The 24,203-nt window shown below is 40.8% G+C and overlaps 1 protein-coding gene and 1 long non-coding RNA gene across 4 annotated transcripts in view; one reads left to right on the top strand and one right to left on the bottom strand.

Moving 5' to 3' along the window:
• PRKAG2 (protein kinase AMP-activated non-catalytic subunit gamma 2) overlaps window positions 1-24,203 on the top strand; it is a 246,664-nt gene that overhangs the window by 22,676 nt on the left and 199,785 nt on the right. Inside the window, exon 1 of one of the 3 annotated variants that reach the window (XM_062621417.1) lies at window positions 3,187-3,442. The exons of 1 other annotated variant lie outside the window; for it this stretch is intronic. In XM_062621417.1, coding sequence (XP_062477401.1) covers window positions 3,329-3,442 — 114 coding nt within the window. In that variant the 5' untranslated portion in view covers window positions 3,187-3,328. Of the gene's footprint in view, window positions 1-3,186; window positions 3,443-24,203 lie in introns of those variants that run through there. One more of the 3 variants, XM_062621420.1, reaches the window with a different exon arrangement.
• On the bottom strand, window positions 373-1,787 carry LOC134165065 (uncharacterized). Its single transcript, XR_009965354.1, has 2 exons — window positions 1,089-1,787; window positions 373-542 (listed from the first exon to the last, which is right to left on the bottom strand). It is a non-coding gene; the product is annotated as an uncharacterized LOC134165065 (long non-coding RNA).

Below are 24,203 nucleotides of genomic sequence, written 5' to 3'. Positions count from 1 at the left end.
ACATGCTTCTTCTGCTGGATTACAGGTATGGCTTGGAAATGTGGGTGCTATTAGAGAGCAGAAAAATGTGGCTGGTGTATTTGAGATGTTCTTCCGGTTAGCCTTGAGAGCACATGAAACCTCTAAGTACTTATGGTGATATTCTCAAAGTATTTTGGTACCCATTTGTCTGCAAAATTAGTAATTTAGATGTTGCACGCCTCTGAAAACACAGTTGGTAGGAGTCAAACTGCCAGGATTCCATGTGGGAAAATTAATTTTAATTTAAGTTAATTTAATTTAAGTTAAGTTAAAAGTATTCATGATGCTGCTTTTTCATATGTTGGCTGCATTTGTCCCTGAAAGATAATAGAAGGATAAACCCACGATGTCTTACTGTCAGAAATATTGGCAATTCCTTTATTTTATAGCAGGGTCTTATTAACACTTCATTTTGTGGGGAGTCAAGGCCCTGAAGTCCAGCAGCTGTAGGAGGATTTGGGCTTTGGTGGGTCTTTTTGTTTTGTTTTGGTTTGGTTTTGATGCATCTCTAATCCTCAGAGCTTCAATGAAAAGTTTTAAAATACAACTGAAAGATCAAAAGTCAGCTTTGGGATCTTAGGGATCAAAGCAGAAAAATAACTCCACCTTGTGGTATTATTACAGTTATAAACATGCTTGAGGCAATATTGGGGGGTGGGGGTCTGATTCATTATTTAGGTTTGGGAGTTTGGTCATACAGCCTTTATGTTACTCCTTGACACTTACTTTACATTGTCCACCATAAATTCTATAAATAATCTACAAGAAGAAAAGGAATAATTGTAGATCTAAAATACTGAATATGGAAAATATAATTATTTATTAACATAATAATAGGAAACAATTCTGCATAAATAAGGGAAGGATTATATAAATATGAGAGATTTAATTCCACCTCAAATGTTCGTTAACTTAATAAATAACAGCCAGGAGACTTGCTTGCTTAGGATACCTAGTGCTAAAATCCTCTTAAAGAAACTCTGCCTTTTTTTCCTCCTTATTTTTTAACTTTCAAGAGCATACTAGCAATGAAAAATATCGTGACATTTTTTGGTAGACATCCTTACTAGTAATTTTCTCACTCCTTGTTTCCAGGGGTCAGCTGTACCCAAATTCCTTGGCAGCAGCACTGTGTTGGCAGAAGTGTTTATATAAATGTTGAGGGAAAGCAGGTGTTACAGACGAGCTCCTCATTTTATCACTTTCAGATCTGGTGACAATGGTGCTAATTGCTGTGATCTCATTTCTGGGTCTGTTTCCTTCCATGACATTCTGTAGGAACCTATAGGACAGTTATATATAACATTAAAGAAGAGGGATCGTATTTTTATTTGACTCTGTATGGTTTTAGAGCAGTTGCTACAGACTTTATACCTGACTTAGCTTTGCACCTAATAAATCCTGAGACTTCCACAAGGAGAGGAATGAATCTGAATTGGTGCATTTCTTGAAGATAGCCATCACAATCCTATTTTTTTTTTTCAGAAGATACGAAGATGTTTGTGGAAAACACTTCCCCTTCTTCCCTCAAGGCTTATAAATCATTGGTTTATAGAGTCCCATAAGACTTATTAGAGGTAACTCTGGTGTAGATGCTGTGAACACATATATGCACAGCTTTGAACCCAGGGAAAATCTGTGTTCAAATAGTGTGATCAAGGTCAATGACTGCAATGGGCTTGGTCTAACTGTAAAATTCAGGCAGTGCAAAATGGTGTAGAGGTTGTCAAGGAAGGAGGAGTCACTTCTAACCCCCAAACTCGTATTTTGCTACTACTCTAGGTTACCCTGCTCTTGCAAGGGGGTTGGACTAGATGATCTTTTGAGGTCCCTTCCAACCCTTGGGATTCTGTGATTCTATGTGTATGAAAACCACTTGCTGTTTTAAAGCAAAACAATCTTTCTCTCTTAGCTGTCCAGAATCTCAGCCCTGAAAGAATGCCTGGCAGCAGGGGTGGCATTGGCATGGGTGTGCTCTATAGCTGCAACCGGTGCAGCCACATGTGAAGTGGATTTTGAAAGCTTTTCATTTTCTGATACTCTGGAACGCCAAATTCGTTTGCCTGCGGGGTGTGATCTGCCTCTTTGGCTCGACTGATTTGCATTCGCGTTTTGAAGGCTTTTTGGAGGGAGGGAGCGGAAAAAATCTGTTCTCGAGAGTAGTCTGGGGCCCTCCTGGGCTCGGCACAAGTTCCTGGCAGCGCGGGGGGGCAGCGCTGTGGCTTTGCCCCGCGGGAGCGAGCCCGGCAGGGCCGGATCCGGGTCCCGGCGCTATGCCCTGCACGGCGGGGCCGGTGCAGCAGCCGGGCGGGCTCCGCAGAGCAGCTTGCGCAGGTTGCTGCGGCCCGGGAGCGCTGCGGCCCGGGAGCGCTGCCCGAAGGAATGACCCTTCTTCGGGGCATGGCCAGAAGGAAGCGAGAACCCGGCCCGTGAGGTGGGGAGGGAAGGGCAGGCACCGCGCTGCCTTTGGGAGCTCCTGGCAAGGTGAAACCCAGCCTTTCGCCCACCCCATGCTGCGGCGGCCCGCGGGATGCGGCACAGCCTCAGTCCCCCTGGCTCCGCAGGGCAGCCCGGCGTGAGCGGGAGCCAGGGCAGGCGGCCGGGCTGCTGCGCGCCCTGCACATGCGGAGGACCGGGGGAGAACCGCACTGTGCTCAGTTTGCTCTTCCTGGCAGCGCCCGGGCACTCCACCTCCTCGCCGGCCTCTTCGCGGGGCATCCGCGCTCCCTCCACTGCCCGCCCCCCCCGCTGCCGCCGGGCTGCCGGGAGCCTCCCCAGCGCCTTCCCCTTTTCGGGTTTATGCGGCGTTTGGGTGTTTTGGAGTTGTTTGTTTTTTTCTCTCTTTCGGGGAGAGCGCGGCCGGGCTGGGCGAGGGGAAGGAAACTTTCTCTCCCCCCCCCCCCCCCCCCCCCAAGGATGCTCCGGATATTTTTGAAAGGGCGGAAGAGTGAGAAAGAGAGCTGCGTTTGTAAGGGCATCTCATGCTCTTGAGAAGGTCCCCCTGACACCTCACTGCTGGGATTAAAGACCTGAGCTGGAGAAACTCCTCCCCTTCCCTCTGCTTCTCCCATCCTCCCCCCTCCTGCTGTCTCCCTCCTTTTTCCACCCCCCCCCCACCCCCCCACCCCCCAATTTCCTAAGGCCATTAAAAAAGAAAGGATAAAAAAAAAAAAAGGAAAATAAAAAAAAGAAAATAAGAAGGAAGCCTGGAGTAACAGTAACTGCCGCCGGGTGGGACGGTGGGGAGAGGTGGAAGAGGAGCCTTCCTCTCCAGATCCATCGCCCAGCACCACGCCGGGGTGAAGGGATGGGAAGCACTGCCATGGACAAGAAGAAAGATGCCTCCAGCAGGAGCAGCAGCAGCAGCAGTGGCAGGAAAAGCTCCAGCCAGAAGAAACTCATGTTGCGAGTGCACATCCCCGTAAGTGGCTCCTTGCTCTTACTCCCCTTCGGCAGCTGGCGTGCATTTGGCGCTGGGGCGTATTTTTCTCTGACATGTAGCTCGGAAGGAGGCAGGGAGAGGTGCTTCCTCCTCTGAGGTCTGAAGTTTGGGGATGATGGGCTGGGGGGTGTCGCCCCTGCAACAGGCAAGACCTCCACATCTGGGGCGGGTTGGAGCACGGGGGGCTTCCCTGGTCTCTGCCCCACGCTCGGTGCTGGCAGCTCGGCGTGCAGTGGCCGTGGCACACGGAGTGCGAATAACTCCGGTCGCATCACTACTCTGCTGCCCTGGGCTGGGGTTTGGTTCAGTACGTCTCATCCAGGTCACACGCAGAATACGATTTAGCAAGCCGTCTGTTCGCCCCCAAATGCTGGTCTCAATATCCCCAGGTTTGGCTCCGGGAACTGTCCGTGCCCGATAGCTGAATCACTGTTTAATCTGACTCGTCCTTCTTCCAAAACTAATCCACATCTTAATTTCCCAGGGCTGAGGAGCCCAGAGTGCTCTCGAATTCGGACGCTAGATGAAAGAACAGGGACAATTGTATTGTCACATTGGAGCGGAGTAGTGAGCTGTGCAGTCTGTTCAGGGACTGGTTTGTTTTGTGTCTTCACACTAGGAAGACACATGCAAGAAACTATAGTATATAGATACAGAATAACCTCAGAGCAAAAGTTACTCTCTATTCCCAGTGAGCACGAAAAAGCTGGCTGGCTGTATCTTCAGCATTTACATGCCTTTCAAAATTTTGAATATTGTTTTTCTTTACTATTAGGACATTCTTGTTATCTATATAACTATTTAGTGTTTTATTCTCAGTCCTGGTGTGCTTTTGGTTTCAGTGCTTCTGGCAAGAAATGGCAGAGTCCCTGTACCTTTTTCTGTGAAATCTGCTTGTTTGTTTGTTTGGGGGTGGGTGGGTGGGTTCAATCTCATTATATAAAAGTGGGAAACAGTCCTACATGTGTCTCTGCCAGGCCACCAGGGAGGAAAAAGATATTTCTGGTTCTCAGCTTTTCCTTTGTTTTAGGGAAGAATGAAAACTCAAAGCAAATTTATTAGGTGTCTTGAGTGTGTGGAATAAAATGGAGGAGAAATACGTGGCTGTCTTGCAGATTTCATCTGTCCCTGGAGAGGAATAGAAGCCCAGGACCCTAAGCCAAACTTCTGGAGCTCTGAGAGTGCATTCAGTACTAGGGGAGAAGTGTCTGTTTCTGCTAACACGGAGTTGCCTGTGCACTTGTGGCTGGAGTTTTTAGGCAATGACCTTTCTGTGTTACCAGTAGTACTTTACAACAGGAATGTAAAATACCAAGAAAATAAAATGTGCCCCATCAAAGCACCACTCATGCTGTGCACTTTATTCCTCTCTGCCCTGCCTGCCCTGTTGTCTCTGCCATCCCTTTCTCTGCCCTCTCACTCTGCCCCAACTGACTCTAGCCAGGAGCTTTTGCTCAGTTTGATCTCCACCTCTGCTCCACAAAGCTGCTTTTTCTGCCTGCTGAAGAGCCTTAGGTAGTTTGGGAGATACTGCGGTTGCTGCAGGATTTTACAGGATCCGTCTGGGGCTTTTGAAATACCTTCTAACCACCAAAGAACTGACCACACCAGTACTTACAGCAATTTTCCCCATTTTATAGTTATGAAGCTAAGGTGGAAAATGTGCCTAAGTAGCTTGTTTGCATTTAAGCATTACTGGCAGAGGAAGGCTATAGCTTTTTTCTAATTACCTCCTTAAGCCTGTAGACAGACTTTCTTCATGACCATTGCCTTAGTTCTGTCTTGGACAGAACATCATTAGTAGTGGGCCATAATTTTTCACCTTCATTAATCTCTTGGCTTCTTTGCTATGCAGCTTGTCACCTGAGTAGTGGTAGTTATTCAGATGCAAGCCTGCAAATGCCTGATGTTGCACTGAAGTCAACATGAGTTTTATTATTCACCCAGTTGGAAGCCATTCAAGTTTTTCTGATGAGAGAACACCTTCCATGCCTCCTCTCCACCCCCAAAATATCATTCTGTCTGTTCTGCATCATTCTAGCATTCCTGAAATGGACTGTTGGCTCCAGGATCTTTCAGGTTGTACTCGCTTTTTTTGGTGGTTTCCTATAATCTCACAGAATTTAAATATGACTCTGCTATAATAAAGAACATTTTTCTCATTCTCCTCATTTGGCAGTGGAATCTGCATTTGAAAAGATCCGTTTAGAATGTTTTTTTTTCTCTTTCATAACGTTTTCTTGACTGTTGTTTTGAAGCATCATTCCTATTATTTTAGTGGCGCCTGTCAGTGGAGCTGTAGTTGTCAAGGGAGCTTTCACCAGACTGTAATTTTTATTTTGTTCATCCTCTTCTTTGTGTTGCTGTGAGATCATGTTTATTGCTGAGACATGTAATTCCTGCTCATTGAGATCTTCAAATTAGGAACAAGAGAAGGGCTAACAAGGTCTGAGTAGGAGGGGAGAGAGGAGTCAAGTCTGAAAGAGGAAGCAGTGGGACATAAAGGTACTGTTGTGATGCAGACTATCCTAAAACATACTTATTAGTCAATGCCGACTGAAAAAGAAATGACAAAAAAAGGTGAATAATGCAAAATAGGCTGCAATTAGGTTAGTAGATTGTGGAATAATAGGCATGTCTGAAAAGAAAGTTGTATGCTTTTCTTCCCTCTCCCATGTATTTTAATTTTTTGGGGTTGCTAGTGACAGGGGAAAAAATGAGTCAATTTAAGAAAGCTGGGTTTGTGTCTTCAGCTCTCCAGGGCATCATATCTCAGGTACATCTTTCTCAAGCAAGTACAAGACACGATACAAGACATCTGGAAACACTCTATTTTCACTTTCTTTCTGTTCTCAGCCTTCTTTGGCACAAGTGGCTGGTGCCCACCCCTTGCTTCTGAGAATAGTGGTAGGCCGCTATGGTCCTGCCCTTTGGGTTGCTAACCTGCTCAGAACTTGTCATTCACTCACCAAAAGTAAAGTGGGGGGCTGCTGTATTCTCTTAGTGTGGCATGGAAGTGTTTGCTAAATTGCTGGATTGATTGAATAACTTTGTTTGTTCATGTGTTCTTTTCTTTGTAAAAACATAGCTGACTAACAGACTAATAATTTAGATGGACTGTAACATAACTGCAGGAGCCTTTATAAAGTAGAGTTCATACTAACCTGCATCTTTCCCAGCAGCACATTCTGAAGTCTTGAAATTAGAGATGCCTAAATGGAAAATTCTGGTGCAAATATCTTTGAAAGCTGAAATGGATTTGAATAGAAATCTTTGCTCTCTAGATGCATTACATCTGTAATATGAAGACATTAGCATTATAAAATTCCATTTTAAGCCATTAGAAGTTATTGCTTGTGCATTGCTTTGAACAGTTTAAAAACCCTATTCTAAAATAGGACGCAATTGTCTGCTGAGTAGGAGCTCACAGCAGTGAGATCAGGATGTTCTTTTGCTATCTTGCAAAATTGTTCTAATGTTAACAATACCATTGTAATGCTGTGTTGCTTCAAAAAAATAAAAGGAGAGATTCTGCTCTTACTTTAAATTTCATCTGGGATAATTCAGTCAGTGCCAGCCAGCAAAGTTATGTTATATTTGCCTAGCACAACTGTGGGCAGAGCCTGTCTCAAGAGCTTCACCATGGCAAGTGCCAAGCACCTGCCAAGCACCAAGCACTATCTCCCAGCAGGTGAAAATTGCAGAACCTTGGTACTTCCAAATATATCACAAGGTGACTCTTTTTTTTTTTTTTCCCCAAAGACCAAAGGGATTATTTTCATTTTTTTTTTTTCACAATAAGGACAACAATAACATTTGCAAATGAATATGAAAACATCTTTCAGTTCAGTGAAGTGGCTGTTGCCTCTGGTGCTTCAACCCTGACAGCAGAGTTGGTGCACTAGAAGGATGCTCTTGGAGATCATGATCCTGTCTTTCCAGTATCACAAACAAACATTTCTGCACAGTTTCTTCTATTTCTCTGTCAGCCTCTATGATTTTGAACAGACTCCTCGATGTGCAAATTTATTGTTGTTTCCAAGACTGTTGTTATGTCAAGATGCCAGGCTGAAACATCAGATGGCTTAAATATTTCTAACCCAATAGATGACAGTGGTGTTCTGACAGCTAGTGTTGGCTCAGGCTCTGCCCCTCCATCTTGCTTTCCACACTTGAAAAGCCATTAATGGCTACATGTGTAATAAATCACTATGAAATGATATTGTTCTGTCATAGTTTTTCCAGGATGCTTCTTGTCTCCTGGTAATTGCTGGGTGGGCTGATGAGAGCAGTGCGTCAGTCTAGGGATCACTTTAGGAAGCTGCAGATGAGAAATAAGCTGGCTGATTCTTTCAAAGGAGATAAGGGAATCAACTTCCAAAATGATCTAGAAATGAAAAGAATGTTTGTGTTCTTGGAAAAAGAAGGTTGCGGGAGAGGGACACAGAGGAGAGAGAAATGTTTCTCTACAATTAAATCTCCAGTTGTACTCCCTTTTGCTCTCACAAGGCAGACTCTGAGTTGTCCTGAGCCTCTGTGGCCTTGAAGTTTAAATTTGGATTTCTCCCTAAAGGGCTTATATATTAAATGGGCAAGAGGTATTTGCTCAGGAGTGTTGAGATTGCACCTTGAATCTATCTGATGGAAAAAAGGATTCTTGTTTGCAGTCACAATAGCTGTCACTGCAACTAAGGAAGCTCTTAGTCTTTTTTGGTTTTAAAGCATAACACAAACTGATCATAAACTCACTGAAAAATACTGTTTCTCTAAAACATCACTTCTGGTAGGAGATTCTACTAAAAGGTCTCATCCGACCTCTTTTGTTTATACCTGTGAGGGCTATGGGCTCAAAGGAATGTGAATTACCTTGAAGGAATAAGTCATGAATGTGGAAGGAACCTTATAGAAATGTGGATGGTGAGACTTCTGGCCTTAGAGAAGGTTACTCACAATGTGCTTTTATTATTGAAACAGAAGATCTCTAGGGAGATCAGGAACAAGGTGGAGAGTGTGGATCTCCACTTAGGAGGTTCCAGTGCCTGTTCACACACCTGCAAGGTTCAACTTATTCCCAGTTTCACCTGTGCACCACCCTGCATTCAAGGGAGCCGCTCAGATGAGACCAAAAGCACAATTTGACCTTGAAGACAAGACTCAGCAATCATTTTGTTCATGATATACGGACAGACATAGATAGGTGTGCCTGTGCGCTGGCTTGGCAGGGCTTATGGGTGTAGAAAGGAGCCAAAGCTGTTGGTAGACCAAATTATGGACGTTCATGTTGAGTGAAATACCATATATAATTCATACCCTTTGAAGAAGAGCTAAATTTATATCAAAAGGCATCCCATACATAGGGAATAATGAAAGAGCAGAGTGGTGTGCAAGAGAAGTGAAGCATCAAGGAAGACGTGAGCAGCAGACAGGAGATGTCACAGAATATGTCTATCTGGCATAGAAATTACTCCTCTGTGAGTTATGTTACCCTTGTCTGATCAACAGGCTTTAACAATTGGCCTGCTTTGAGGGCCTGATCTGGTTGCAGAGGTCTCTTGTCTCAATTTTCCACTATTGTTTGCACTGAAGACACACTGGAGAAAGTGTTAATAGCTAGCAAATAGGGAGAGTTATGCATATCTTCAAAGACAAAAAGAAAAAGCAGCTTGAATGTATCTTGAATGGAGTATGGGGTTTTTCTGGAAAGGAGAACTTATATATGCACATGATTATAAGATGCCATCAATAAATAAGAAATATTGTTTGGGGTTTGGTGGTACAGCACTATACTGCTACTGAACTATTTCTGGTACTAGCAATAAGTTGAAACAGTGATGTATATGACATTTTCTGCTGCAGAATGATTTTTGTGTTTATTCTTTAGGTAGTTGTAGAAACTGGAATATAATGCCTCAGTTTAGTGTTTGCTTCTGTAACACTCACTCTCTTAAATTGCTTGCATATAGCTACATCTGAAATCTTGCAAACATGAAAGCATCGTTTACATCATAGAGAACCAAAACATAACAGTGCTTCAGTGTTTGACATTGAGGATTCGTAGAATGGTATATAATGTCCTTTAAATTTTCATATGATTTAGCATGACAGTAAATTATATTATGTAAGCGTGGCTTAGTGGGATGCATAGCAAATGCATTGCAGTATGTGTTTCATGGTTGTCATTTATGTCACACACCATAACTGTTCAGACCTTAGGGGCATTATTGCAAAGGATGCCTGTGACCTTCTGCTCCAAAATGAGAATCTTTGTCATAAGCTGAAGACTTAATCTATTTTTGCAATCACAGCACTATGCCCTTTTTTTTTAAAGCTGCTGGACAACACATGCATAGATCTGGAGTTTCATTAGGAGGAAGTGTGAACATTATAAGCATTACCTGCCATATTATGAAGACTGTATTCACAACAGGCACTGGGCAATTTTCAGCCATCTTTTTGTATCCATAATGCTGCTGGAACAATGAAAAGAAGAAAATACTCTGCTTCTGCAAGCTGAAGAAAGAAAAGTCAGAGTGCTGGCTTACAGCACTGCAAAACACAGGCTTTTCGTAGTCAGCTGTAGACTCACTGGTGGTCTCTTAAGAATGACTGAAGTTCGAATCTGGTTTGTGGAAGCTACATGCCTGTTGATTCCTTTAGAAGAGTTTAGAAACATGTTTTCCATGGAATTAGGAAAATCAATACTTGGTGAGCTAGATCATGGGTAGAATTTGAATCCAAACATGAAGAAACATTTCAGTGGAGACAAGGTCTCCATAGAAAAGATGTAGTTGTAAGAATTTGATGGACTTAAACAGGTGCCATTAGCATTGCCTATAGCCTGTTTAGTGGAAGAAACAGATTGTTACCTGCATACCACTTATTTTAAATGGACTATACATGGAAATTGAGAAGGAGACCTGGAATTATGCTCAGAATCCTGAAGTGTATCATAATGACCCTATTTTTTCTACCTAGCCATAAGGTCTGACAAGTTTCCACACTTCAGGACTGTTCTGTACCTTTAAATGTACGTGCATTTAATATGCTTGCTATGTCTGTGTTGACTTGCTTTTGGTGATATGGTCTTTAAAAGGGGTAACTGCTAACAAGTGTTTTTACAGAATCAAGGAACAGTTGAGGTTAGAAGAGATTGGAGATTGTCTAGTCCAGTCCTCATACTCACCCTGCAGTCAGCTACAGCAGGTTCCTCAGGATTGTGTCCCATCAGATTTTTAATATGTCCAAGGATGGTGACCATGCAACTTCATTGCTCTAAAGGAATGCATTTGGGCAATTGAAAGCTCCTTGAGACTAAGTATTGTTAGACACTACACAGGCACATTGAATTTAACTCCATATTTTGCTGGATCTTGTCCCAAAAACATAGTTTCCGTCTGGGGAGTGAATTGGATTTGGCTATGTAGTGTAGAGACTTATGTGAAAAGCATGCTCGGAGATAGCATTTGAAACTGGAGGCACAACAATCCCAGCAAGGCTTGTGGAAGAAAGGGAAGTAAGGAAGTGATAAAGAATGATGCTTAGGGAGTTTGCCAGCTTCTCAGTAGATCATTGCATCTTCTGGAATGTGGTTTTCATCATGCATTGTCATTCCTGTTGCATAAAATAATTAGAGGGGGATTTGATGTTACTGAGTATTAATCATGGCTTCTGTGTTGGAAATGTGATCTAAACTAAGAGGCATGAGGAAAGACAGCTCAGGGATAAGAGCAGTACATCAGCACCTAGCTGTCTGAATCTCTGTCTGCTGTATTGCCTGAGGTTGGGCAGAGGAGAGTTCTTGATGTAAGCCTGGCATTGCTGAATGGCTGAAGCTTGAGCTTCATGAAGAATAAACTTTTAAAGTATCATCGTGCCATGTTGAAACACTAAAACATCTTATGGGATGTTCTTTCCATCCATGATTTTTTGAGCTAGATGTCTATCCATGCATAAGGATACATATGTTAGTAAAGATAAACTCTCTAAAGAATTTAAAGTCTTGGCAGGTATTATAGACTGGAGACATGTGAGAGGGAATGATTTTGCCCCTGCAGCACTAATATTCAAGTAGATGGTTGGAGTTCAAGCAACTTGTCCCGTGCTGTACAGGAGTGTGACAATTGGACTCACAAAGCCTCAAGACCTAGTTCGCTTAACTGTTAGCCCAACTTTCTTCCTATGGTATTTGTCCCATAGGAATCCATGTACTAGCTCAACATAAGTCAGCAGTGATGGAAAGTATTTTCTCTTTTGAAAATACGTGTGAAGTAAAAGCATCCCAGTCTAATGTTTACCAACAGTTGTGCTGTTTCATAAAATAACACTGTTAGGACTCTTCTGGCAGTCTGATCAGGAAGACCAAGGATTGAGGATATTACATAAATTAGAGGAGACTACATTAACTTCCAGCATTGTAAGTGTTGCTTCAATGAGTGTGCCTAATTATCACACCCTCCATGTGGTTCATGCAGTTGTTGAAATTTGTGAAACATTAGCTGTTCTTTTTTTTCTGAATAGCTGGTGGCACATCAGTTGTAAAGGTCTTGAAATAAGGCATCTGCAGCTATCCAGCATGTAGTTATTTATAGATTCAAGCAGATGGGTTTAGGACATTCAAAACAGCACTTTACCAGCCATGTTCAACCTACAGCACCCTCTGAAGAGTTTGCAGGCATCCTGTCTCCATTCCTGCACTATGCTGACTTGTCCTTCCAGTTGCTGGAGCTGGGCATTCCCCAGTACTGCTGTCAGCTAATGTATGAGAGAAAATAACAGCATGATCTCAACATTGTTCTTCTTGGATAGTCCTTCCACTAATGGACTCATTAGTGGATCAACTCTACATTTTTATGGGAAAATGGAGAGCTTCTGCTGTCTGAAAAGTTGAGCCAACATTTATTCATGTTTAACATAAGATTTATAGCCTGAAATGAATGGAAGGTAGAAGATGTTATTCAGCTGTTCTCTTTGCCCTTTTATTTAGCTAGTTGATGTTAAAGGTAAATACTAATTAACTAGACTTCTTTTAGTTGGATGATGATTAATTATACATTTTCCTTATATTTTTTATGCTTTTGAGAATGACTGTATGTGCTCTAAGCTATGCAGAGGCAGGAGGGTACATGCCAGAATTTTCCTTTATAAAGTAATACCAGTAATTCAAAAACTGCAATTACTTCAATTCTTTTCCTACATTGTGTACTTGGAATTCTGGCTCCTTTCACTGTGGCAGACCTGTGGAGGCATCATCAGCTGTCAGTCAAAAGTTGCTGTTAAATGAACTCTTCTGCTTTTCAGCTTTAAAATACTGACGTCATTAAAAGAGGAAACATGCCTGATTTAACTGCACATAGTGGGGGGCTAGTTTCTATTACTTGGTAAGACAAAAATGTTTTTATCCAGTATTCATCAGCTGTCTTGGTGGACCTCAACCAATAGTTACTAAAGCAAAACAAGCTGCTGTTCAGCAGTTGGATTTATTAACAGACTGTGCAGCCATCTTCCTATCCAACCACAGTGCTGAATAAAACATGTTGCCTTACAGTGCCTGCTTAGTTAGCTGATGTGTTTTATTTTCATGGTGTACATTGTGAGATAAAATGAGTGAGTGGTAACTCGGTAAGCTCTAGTAACTCATTCACTTTTGATGTCTATCTGCCTATAATCTGAGATCTAAAAATCTGAGAACAACGGATGACTAAAGTTTACTTGAAATGCCATTCACAAGATTAATCCTTGAGGAAAAAAAAAGAAAGAAAAAGTGCTAAGAAGCCTAGTAGTTCAGAGAGACGGGATTTTCCAAAGAATTTAGGCACATTAGATCCCTTTGCAGTATTTGAAGATCCTACTAGCACGCTTGCATCAGGATGTCCTTAAATGCATTTGCAAATTGAGCTTTACATCTTTCAACCTTTCAAGATGCCATTCTTTCCTCTCTGCTATTTATACCTGCATTAAAAAACAGAAACTGATTTTCCTACTTTTCTATTCCCAATAACATTCCCTTGTACCTGATAGCTAAAATGGAAAAAAAAAACAAAACAAACAACCCAAACCAAAGTCAAACCCCCATTTTTTTTATGGAACAGAGATTGAAAGTAATACTAGGAAGTAATTTGGGAAGAGATAAATAGCAGCTGTTCTGATGATAAAGACTGAAACCAATGCTATGTGTGTGCAACCTTAGAATCATAGAATAACAGCTTGGAAAGGACATTGAGGATCATCTGGTCCAATCCCTAAGTACTTGGAGTTCTGTCTCCTTTCAGTGTGGCAGACCTGTAGAGGCATCATCAGCTGGCATGTAAAAATTGCTGTTAGATGAACTCTTCCAATTTTCAGCTGTAAAACAGTGAAGTCAGTAAAATAGGGAACATGCCTTACGTAACCATGTTTGACTGAGAGTGACCAAGTATTACATACGATGAAGACTTCAGAAAGTAATTCCTTTTCTGTTCCCTTCAGATTTTTACTGTAACTTGAAGGAAAAGCTGCAATAATTTAAAAATTGAGAGAAATTTTTATTTATATATTTTTTTACCTGTGTAAACTTAGTCTTTTGTAGTCTTGTGAACTACTGTAGGCATTCAATGTGTTTAGACTCACTGTGGATAGTTATTTCAAATAGAAATGTTTTAAAAGGAAAAATATATTCCACTGCCATAATCTGCATATACTTTCTGTCAGCATGTTTGTGAAGCAGAGGTATTTGGATTTAAAGGTATTTGGAGCTCTTCAAAGTTCTGAGTCAGTATCAATAATGCTTTGAGGGCTGCTGCTGGTTGAGGTCACAGGAGAGAGATGAGAGAATGCAGGGGAACTCCTCACATTGTGATAAGCTCATGGGGTAACCAACTTAGTCTTTGAAATTTCTCTATACATACCAGCTGTAAAACAAGCTTCTAGCCTTGACCATGTTTGGGTTGAAATAACTGAAGGAAAGGCACACAAGTAAAAGCAATGGCTGGTCTTATCAATGGCAGTGATCACTTTAATGGATGTGAATTGGAACACACAGGCTTAACATCTGGGGACATATGTTTGGGCATCACCTTCTCCTGGAGGAATGGTAAAATCTAACTACTTTGGAATTTAGCAACAAAATGGGAAGAGATATTAAGTATACACTCTAAGGAAATATCCATTTTCAGAGAAGATACTTTTCAGAGTTCATTTCCAGAGAGCAGTAGGTACCTTTGGCTGTGTTTTATGGTCTTGAATATACTGCGCACTTGACTAATTTAAAAAACATGTAAGGGCACAAGTGCAGAGCCTATGTGTGTGAAGGGGAGCTGCCCTGTGTGCAGCTGTTTACTATAAACTGAATACATTCAGCGTGTGTGTACAAGTGGGTACAAGCTGGCAAATTGCTCTTGTTGCAGAGAAATGAACTGTGATGAAAAATGCAATAGATGTTTAATTACTTCAGAAAAAAAAAACCAAACCCAAACAGATTATGAATATGATTCTGCCTGATGTTAAAACATCTGGATTCAGTTTCTAGCTGTACTAAGATTATTTTCAATCTCATATCCTGTGTTTTAATGTCACAAAACAAATAGAACAAGGAGCTGACTTTGTATCTTGATCTTTAGGCTGTTTTCATTTCTGGTGGGGTTGGGGCTTTTTTGGTTTACAAGAATAAGTAATTTAAAGTTCAATCACCTGTTAATCACCAATCATCAGCTTTCTTCTTCCTTGTCTCTGCCTGCTTCCCTGTGCAGGGCTACTGCTGCAAAAGGCCTCCAAGTCATGTCATGTCAAATAATGCATGGTCTTCAGAGCTCACTGGGGGAGAGAAAAGTCTGGGAACAATGTGAACAGGCACAGCCAGACACTTCCACTAATTGTGGATATGGACATTGGAATACAAAAGCAGAAAGAGGGAGGGGGGAATGGAAATGTGCCTTGGTGTGGAAACGACTGTGTAAAAACAAATATGCCTGGGCTTGCTCTTTGGGTATGTACATGTTGCACAGGAGAACTCCCACAACAGGAATCCTCTGCTTTAGTCTGTCCTGGCCAGATAATTTTTAGAAGGTTTGTTTTTTAATTTATTTACCTCTAGAGGATGTCTTGGCTATTTGGGCATGTGGACTTCATCAACCAAGAATTGTAAGAGGTAGTGGCAATTTACTGCTGAGCTAGCTTGAAATTGCCTATTAATTTTTGGTTCTATTTTCTTGCCTAAATATTGGGAATAGGAAATTTACATGAATTAATTATTAATGTAACATGCTAGCCACAGTTCAAAATATATTCTGCTGAGTTAAATATCTAAGTGTCTCCCATACTCTGTCCTCTAACCAAAAGCAGGCTGAAGTGCTTTGCAGATCAATTATACAGAATAAATAAATTAGAATAAAATGACATATCTGAGGGGGTTTATTCATAATGAAAACCAGATTTTCCTCTCAAGAACTCTTGTGCTGAAATATCTACACTGCATTTTGCTTAAACTCTGAAAAAAACAGGTAAAGACTGTGATGAAGGGATGACCATTTGGTAGGATAAGCCTGAAAATGAAACATCTATCCTATAAGATGGGAGCTATATGAAATTCTGAGCAACTGAAAATGAAATTAGTAAAGTTAGTGAGATTCATACAGTAAAATCCGTAGATTTATACTTTGTTATGCAGTGGAACTTTAGCTACAGAGGGAAGATGCTGAGATTTGTCATCCCCTGGCAATGAAAAGACTCTTTACATCAAGCAAACAGAAAACATAAGTGATATGCAGGGCACTTGCATGTTCATCTATGCCTGAAAGATTCTCATATTTACACTGAAGAGAAGATATTTCTGAAGTGAAATGCAACAGCTGCAACTAGTAATCAGCATGATGGAACACAATTGGAAAACAGTCCAAATGCTTACTTTACCCATTTACTAAATGAATCGCAAATGTCTAAATGAACCTATTATTAACACAAACTATCATGGAGGCAAGAGGAAAGAGAATAGCCAGCAGAAACACCGATTTGTTGATTATATAATGGACCTATCATTAGTAACTTGATTATGCCAATGCAATCGCTTTTCCTCCAAGACAGACACTTGTTCCTACCAGGGCCAATTGATCTTGAAAAACAGTCTGATTATGCCAGAGTGTGTTTTAAATGGAAAACGATAACAGAGTTAAGGAAGATGGAAAACTATTTACTGGTAGAAATATGATTACTGATAGCATTGCAGAAAAGTGAGAATGCAGAAAGATAGAATGGTTTACCCAAGGACTTAGATTTATACCTTTTTTTTTAGTTAAAATTATGTAAATTCAGTGTTGTGAAAGTTATCACAAGGCCAGCCCTGAAGACTGATTGTGGCTCAGAGCACAAATCAAGTTCATGATATAAAATTTCTCACAACAGGATTGGCCTTCCAGCAATTACCACTGAAGATATTTGCCATTGTAGTGTGGAAATCCAACTTCCTGTCACTGGGCTGGGAACTTTGTTTCACAACAATCTCCTAAATTTCTTTGCTCAGATTGATTTTGAGCACGTTGCCAAAAGATCTTAGTTTCTGAGTCTTCTTCCCAGTCTTCCAGTCTTCACATTGGATTTTTCTTTATTATGTGTTCCTACTTTTGTAATCCTGTGATTTCTGAAAGCCAGGAAAATAATATTCCTTTAGCAGTATTCTCCCAGACAAAAGCACTAGCTGCTAGCTCTTAGACACGGTTTCTAAACCTCTTCACAGTCACAAAATACAAAGACCACAAAAATCAGTCTCACAGAGTTCCATGTTGGGTTGTTACGGAAAGGAATTTTAGTTTTGTATGCATCCCCGAGACGTGGGCAAACTTTAGCAATGAATATTACCAGAAATTTTGGTGACTTTGCTCAAGGGTGGGGTATTTGATGCTAACAGGAGTCACAGGGCTCCTGCTGTTTCATGGGGGATACCCACAGTTAATATTTGAGGGGATTTAAAGAATATTGTTCTGGCTTAAATGACTTTTTCAGTGCAGAGCAGGGAGCAGCTGAAGTTGCTGGAAGATTTCCAGCTGTATGAGCTGCTCATCACTAGATATGCTGGGTGTGATTCTTGTGTTGCTTGCGTCAGTGGAAATATGTTCCTTGTCATCACTGAAGCTGCTGTTCTCTGTAGGGCTGGACTTGGAGGGACTATTTCTGCATGAGATGAAAATGTCAAGATTTCATTATCGCTTTCCACAGGTTAGAGGGGTGGGAGAAGGAACCACGTAAAGCTTGTGAGTGTATAAAGTATAAATGAGCAAACTATATTGTACTGGTAAACACTCATCAATGGATACCGAAAGATCACTATTTTTATTTTCAATTTTGCAATAATTCAATCTGACAAATATCTAAGCTTCTGCTGGACATTCTGCTGAGAGCTTTCTCTCCTTTCAGACAACTTTTGTATCACTGCTCACTACAAATCTTACTACACTGAACAAGAGTGTGTGCAAAATGCCTTATAAAAGAGATCTGCAATGGAGATGGGAGAGTGAAACCAGGGTAGAGTGGTAATAAACAGCTATGCTATGATTCATCCTCTCTGCTATTCTGAGTGTGATATAGTTGTAATTCTGTAGCTGTGGTTTCGTCCAGTGATCTGAACAGGGAGACAGGTAAAAGGTTGAACTGACTGTGAGCCAGAAAACCTAAAATATCTCTGTGAGTACTGGCAAGGTGCCCAGATTGGAATTAATACATTCAGCCTTTCTCTTTCACATCCGCCTTGTAAAGGCAAAATACAAAAAGACCAAACAGAATTCTGACAGACCATATTTTGTTTAAATAGAGGTCTGGTAACTATATGAGATCAAGAGACAGTTGTAAGTCTAAGAAGTCCTGTACTTTATATTGATTTATAGCAGTCATTTGCAGAAAATATGCCTTTGTGCACAGGCTGAGGATTTGTAAATTCAAACTGTTTTATTTATGTTTGCATAACATATGAGATTTTATGTGTGTAGTACATATACATGGTTAGATTTTTTTGTTAGAATCGTCATGGTGATTTAGTTACTGTTGGTTTCTGAGCATCATTCCAGAGCTTATCACAACCTATTTAATAGAAAAAAAATCCTTCTTTTATGTGTCCCAATTTGCACACAGGCCGGTTCAGAGGAAAGCTTGACTTTTCCGAGAAGCTTCCAGAAGTTCCAAGAAAGGTTCATTTCCATATGGAAATTAATTAAATAGACCTTAAGAAGTTCATATTTTCCTTTCCAGGGTATTCTGTTATTCAGGCTTTTCAGCACTGCTGTCCATGAGTCTGACTCTGTGTTATTTTACAGAACTGTTCAGAAAAGGATCTGTGTTACCAATAGAGGGACAAGACTTACATCCAGTGCCTGGAGCTGGAGTCCTTGGTCTGGCACATGGACTGGGCTGCACACGGGGTTATAACTTTGGGGAGGAATTTAATTATATGTTCTGGCAATAGCCATAACATTTTCTTGCTCTTGAATTTTTACTGTTGGGAAATTACATGCAAAGCATCTGTGACTGGTGCAACATATTTGTATATTTTATGTATAACTTCAAAGCAGAGCGGGTACAAGTGTTCATCTCAGTTAAGTCTCTTCCAAGTATATATATTCATTAAGCTGACTATAGGAATTCAGTCAAACATAAACTCAGCTATTGCTAGGAATTCATTAACAGATTCATCTAAAACTTTGTCCAAAGCTTTAGTTTCTTGAATCAGGTTGTGAATGTCTCATTTCCTCATCAGTCCAAAAATACACAGTCAATTTGGTGGTTAAAGGCAAGTCTAGCCAGACTGCAGGCGACAGTATAACCTCCTAACCACAAGCTTGCTTTATCTTGGATCCAGCTGTGCTTCGCTTTCCACGTGTCAGGGCTGTAGAGGAAGAGGATATCCTTGAAGTCTGAAACATGGAAGTCTTGACCCTAACAACCTGATGGCTTTGTTCTTGATCTTGAAAGGAGCATGTAGCCCAGACCAAGCACTTGCTCCACTGACCTTCTGGCAGTTAGTTACTTGGCTGGGTACAGAGTATGAGGAGTAAACTCTGAAACTGATGCAACTCTTGTCATACGAAAAGCTCTGAAGTGCTTCCGAAGTTATGTTTTGCCATATATGACTGACGCATAGATAGATCTGGAACAGAGATCACTAGGTGTTTCTCCAGTGCTTAGCAGCACTAGGAAAATTTATGCAAGAATTAAAGAAAGTTACTTCATCTGGAATAGCTGATAAGGAGGTTTTTGCCAAAAAATTGCAATGTGTGGAATAGAGTTTGGAGTCAAAATCCATTTTCTAAAGGAAAGTGTGAGATCTTGAATGGACACAAGTGGTTTACTTCCCTATGTCTAGAAAAAACATGGTTTTGCTCACTCCATGTAAACTCATGTGCCTTTGTAGCACTTTGCTTGCCTGCGCTGGCCCTGGTTGTGAACCAAGTAACATCAATTGCCCTCATTACTCTGAATCCAAAATGTAAAATATCACAAATCATCAGACTGTTAATTCCCAGCTACATGCAAGATTCTCATATTCCCCAGTCTCACCTTGTTATTCATATGCTATTTAGTTTATCCTCTGTAGCTCATAGCTCTTATCAGACAAAAGTACCCTCTAATACCAACCTTCTGTGCACTCAGGTTTTCACTTACACCTTAAACACAAGGAGACCTGCTTTATTTGAACTTGCCAAAGAAGTGGACTCTTGGAGGACATCCAGGGTTTTATTGCTGGGGTATTTGATCCAAGTATTTGTTTTAAAACTCTCCTCAAAAGCAAGCCTGGTGAGTCAATGTAAAAACCCTAATGCACTGCCCTTCTCCACCTCCCTCCTTCTGCAAATTTCAGAATGTTTAGGAGACATGGTTAATAATACCTGCGTTGCCCTGGAAGTATCATTATTTTTGATTTAAAGCTTGGAAAGCAAAAATATAAAGAGCAACTTACCCAAGTCTACTGGAAAGTAGAGCTCAGTGGCTGCCTGGTCTCATGCGTAAGCTTAAAACTCCATCGTGCTCAAAGCCAGACTGTTCTAGGTAACTCAATACTGGCAGATGTCTTGGCACACTCTATTCCTGATTCTGCACTGACTCTGTATGGAGCTTGTCATATATAAGATCAACTATAATGAGGCTCCCTTTGGCCTCAGGAGTTTACTTGTGATGAGGTCTGTTGCCAGACTCAGCCATCAATGTATTTAGTACCTTCAGTTGTGGATGGAGTCAGTTTGACCCAGTTGAGACAGAATCAGATAGTATCATAAGCCTATGGCTCCGCATAAAACATCCCTTCTCTGCCATTCATTGTTGTTAAGGCTGATGGAAATAAGCCAGTGTTAAATAAGGGATGGGAAAGTATAGGCTTGCCTTAAACTGAATACAGCTGTTCTTTTGTTACTCCAGTTGTATGCAAGGGCAAGCAGTGTTTTGGCATGCTCTTGGCTCCATAAAAGCACTGCTGAGGGAGCAACGGAAGTTACTCCCACTATTTTAAAAGACAGGTCACCAGACTCCCAAAGTTACAGCAGCTGATCCCTCTGGAGAGCTGGCTGTTCCCCTGTTCCCTAAACCCTGGGGAGAGCTAAGGAAGAGCGTGTGCTGCAAAGGACACCCTCTCCGTGGGAACTGTGGTTTGAACCTGGAAAGCTGGTGACGGATCAGTTAAGCATTCTCCCAGTAAGGGTCTGTTTTTAATAGATGTGATAAAAGTAGTCTTCCAGGTGACTGAGACAGGTGAAAATAGGGACCATGGTGATCAAATGCTTGAAATACCAATTCTGTATAATTCTATACCCCCCTTCCCATCCATTTCAGGAAGTTTGGTAGAGATTTTGGTTTGTTTTTTCTTTCTCTGTCTTGTTTTACTTGTAATTTCACTTTTAAAGCTTTTCCTTCCTCTTTCTGAGCTTCTGTTTTCAATCTATTTAAAAGAAATTTCTTTCAGAAATGGTGTTTGCTTGCTTGTTTTTCCAGGCTATTCAGTAGGTTACAGAGATAATTTCTACTTGTTGGTTAGTTTACACAGGTAGAATCATCTTGATTCCTCTTTGGAGTTATTACACAGCTCTTCATCAAACCTCAAGGCATTTGAGACTCTTGTACAAGTAAATGATAAATTTTTATGAGTTGTATCTCACGTTTGTCATGCATCTATGTATATGTGTGTGCCTTCGTACACCCATATTTCCATGTGTATTTTTGCATATAATCCTTGCAACACATCTTGTGTAAGGTTTTTGAGAAGGACCAGAAGAATGGCTTTAGGGAGCAAGGGCTTCTTATGACAAGTTGAGTATGTTTTGATGTAGGTTTAGCTAAAGAATATGGTTGGCATACTCTGAACACTAAAAGGGTCACTGTCTGACATGTAGTCACATGTTGTGTACCTGTTTCCTTCCAAATTTGGAAAGCAGTTCAGAATTAACTTTTCTGAATCATCCTATATTTTTATGTTGACCTTCACATTATACATAGAATGACTCCTTTCCAGATGCCCACAGCCATTCCTAATCTTCCAGTCAGACATCTGAGCTGTTTCTGTTCTGCAGATCTGTCAGCTATTTGGTCTCCACAATAGCAGCAGAACTTCTTGAGACAAAAAAAAAATACTAGAAATACTAGAAATAGTTATTATTCCTTTCCCCTTTTGTTCTAAAAGATGCATAAAGGAATAAGGAGCCTTCTTCAATGTGCCATTTGTTTCCATTTCCTGTTCCTGTAGGAAAATCCTGTAGGCAGCCCTATCATATCTTCCCTGTAATAAACTTCATCAGTCTGAAAAGTAGCGATGTTTCCTCCAGAATTTCACTCTTTTCCCTTCCTATTTTCCAACCTAAGGTTATTCAGTTTCCTTTCTCTAGTTGCACCCACAAAGTGTCGTTTATCTCATTTCTCCCATGCTGCTGTTTATTTACCTTATGTAACTTTGCAGAAGGATCACATGCACTCTCAGCTGTCAACTGTGCAACTCAGAAAGCCAAGCTCTTTTAGTCACGTTCCACAAAGGAAATTCCGTGTTCCTCTCATTGTCAAAATGGACTTCTGGTGTACCTGTTCCCATCTGAATTAACTTTTCCTGAGTAGATGACCAGAACTGTAGACATTATTCCAGATGAGTTTTCAAAGTGTTAATATATAAATGTATATTACCATTTAATACCATAAATGTATATGGCATTAAAGTTCTGGAGGCTTCCTGATGCATGCTCTGACATGCTTTGTACATAGCAGCATTACAATGATTGCTCCTAGTTAACCTTTCAAGACAGGTACACTTCAGTTTGTCTCTATCCAGCTGTAGAATGCTCACGTTTTAGACAAAATTATAGTCTATGATAATATAGTTTAGGGTTTAAACTAAATTCATTAAAATAAATTGATTAAATTAATCTGATTTCTCATGCTTAACTCATTGTTGTTATCCAGTCCTTCCTGTGAGATATTCTGGTGCTTCTGTTAGGGAGTGATCCCAGTAAGTTGGTGTCATCACCAAGGTGTCTGGCTTAGTTTGCACATACTGAGGTTGTTTACCTGGGTTTCAGTAAATTGTTTTCTGGAAAGAGTATTACTTCTCTTTGCACTAAGGATTTAAAATTCCTTGTTGTCCCCAGTGCTGCCTGGGATGCCAGGAAGAGAGAGCACAACAGACTCTTCCCTACTCTCAGCTCCGATAGCTGACGCTTGAGTTGCCCGATGTGACAAAGATAAACAGCAAGAGGATGCATAGGGTGCAACAGAGAGTTTGCTGCCTACAAACTAAGTCTTGAAAGAATTCACTAAGAAACAGATCTTTCCCACATCTGCCTGGCTTATCCCTAGGCCAGCTCACAGAAGTGGCACAAGACAGACCTGTGTTACTCCATGAGACCCTACCAGATTTCATGGCCATAATGACAGTGATAGAGCTTTTTGATTCAATCTTGTTGTGATTTTTATTTTTTTTCAATTTGACAAAGAATTTATTTTTCTCACTTTGTCTTCTTTATTCTTATTTTAGCTAAAACTTAGCTTGAGAAAATGTTCATCTGAGGGCAACATCTGTCAAAGTTTGTTGAACTATGGTCCACTAAAACAGAGATTATATTTCCTAAGTATTTGTGTAGCATTTGCTATAGGTTGTACATCTTGTTGGTCTGTTGTTGCAGATTTATGAGTGAAAATATATCAGTTTCATGCTGGAAGATAAACTAATTATATGACCAAATTGTTAATACAATACTAAGCGTGTTTAATTAGGCTATTTTTGTCATGCTTGCAGCAGTTGCAGCTGTCCAGAACTTCAAATTCACAGTAGCGAGTGTGATTAGACTAAGCGGATGGGGTAGATGTTTGGTAGTTTGGCTACAGCAACATGACCTTTGGAGCTAAGCCTGCTTATACTTCAGTCTCCCTCTGTTTAGAATAACCTGCTTTTCACACTTGTTTTACTGATAGAGTATATAGTTCTTGAAAGAAGCTGAGCTCAGTTGAAGCTGAGCTGCTCAGGTGCTGCTTCAGGGTCTTCTCCAGCTGGCTTGAGAGGTTGATAATGCTTGGAATAATTCTTAAAGCTTTGCTTCCTTCTTGTTCCTGCTACACTTTATAAACTTTTCTTATTCTCTGCTTCCCTGTCCTATCTCCTTTTTAAAAAAACTTTCTTTTTGCCATGTTTTTTCTCTGGTCTCTTTGAAGGGTGTGAACTGTCCCTTTTCAGTGGTGATATTCAGGGGAAATAAAAGGTTAATACAAAACTTGTGCAAATAATGATTTGTTTCCAACAGTGCTACCAGCTGAATTT

This window comes from Pezoporus occidentalis, unplaced genomic scaffold, assembly GCF_034315485.1.
Source record: "Pezoporus occidentalis ecotype Australia unplaced genomic scaffold, CSIRO_AGI_Poc_V1 ctg23, whole genome shotgun sequence".
Lineage (NCBI taxonomy): Eukaryota > Metazoa > Chordata > Aves > Psittaciformes > Psittacidae > Pezoporus > Pezoporus occidentalis.
The sequence above is the reverse complement of the archived record's forward strand: the minus strand, read 5'-3'. Positions and strand labels throughout refer to the sequence as shown.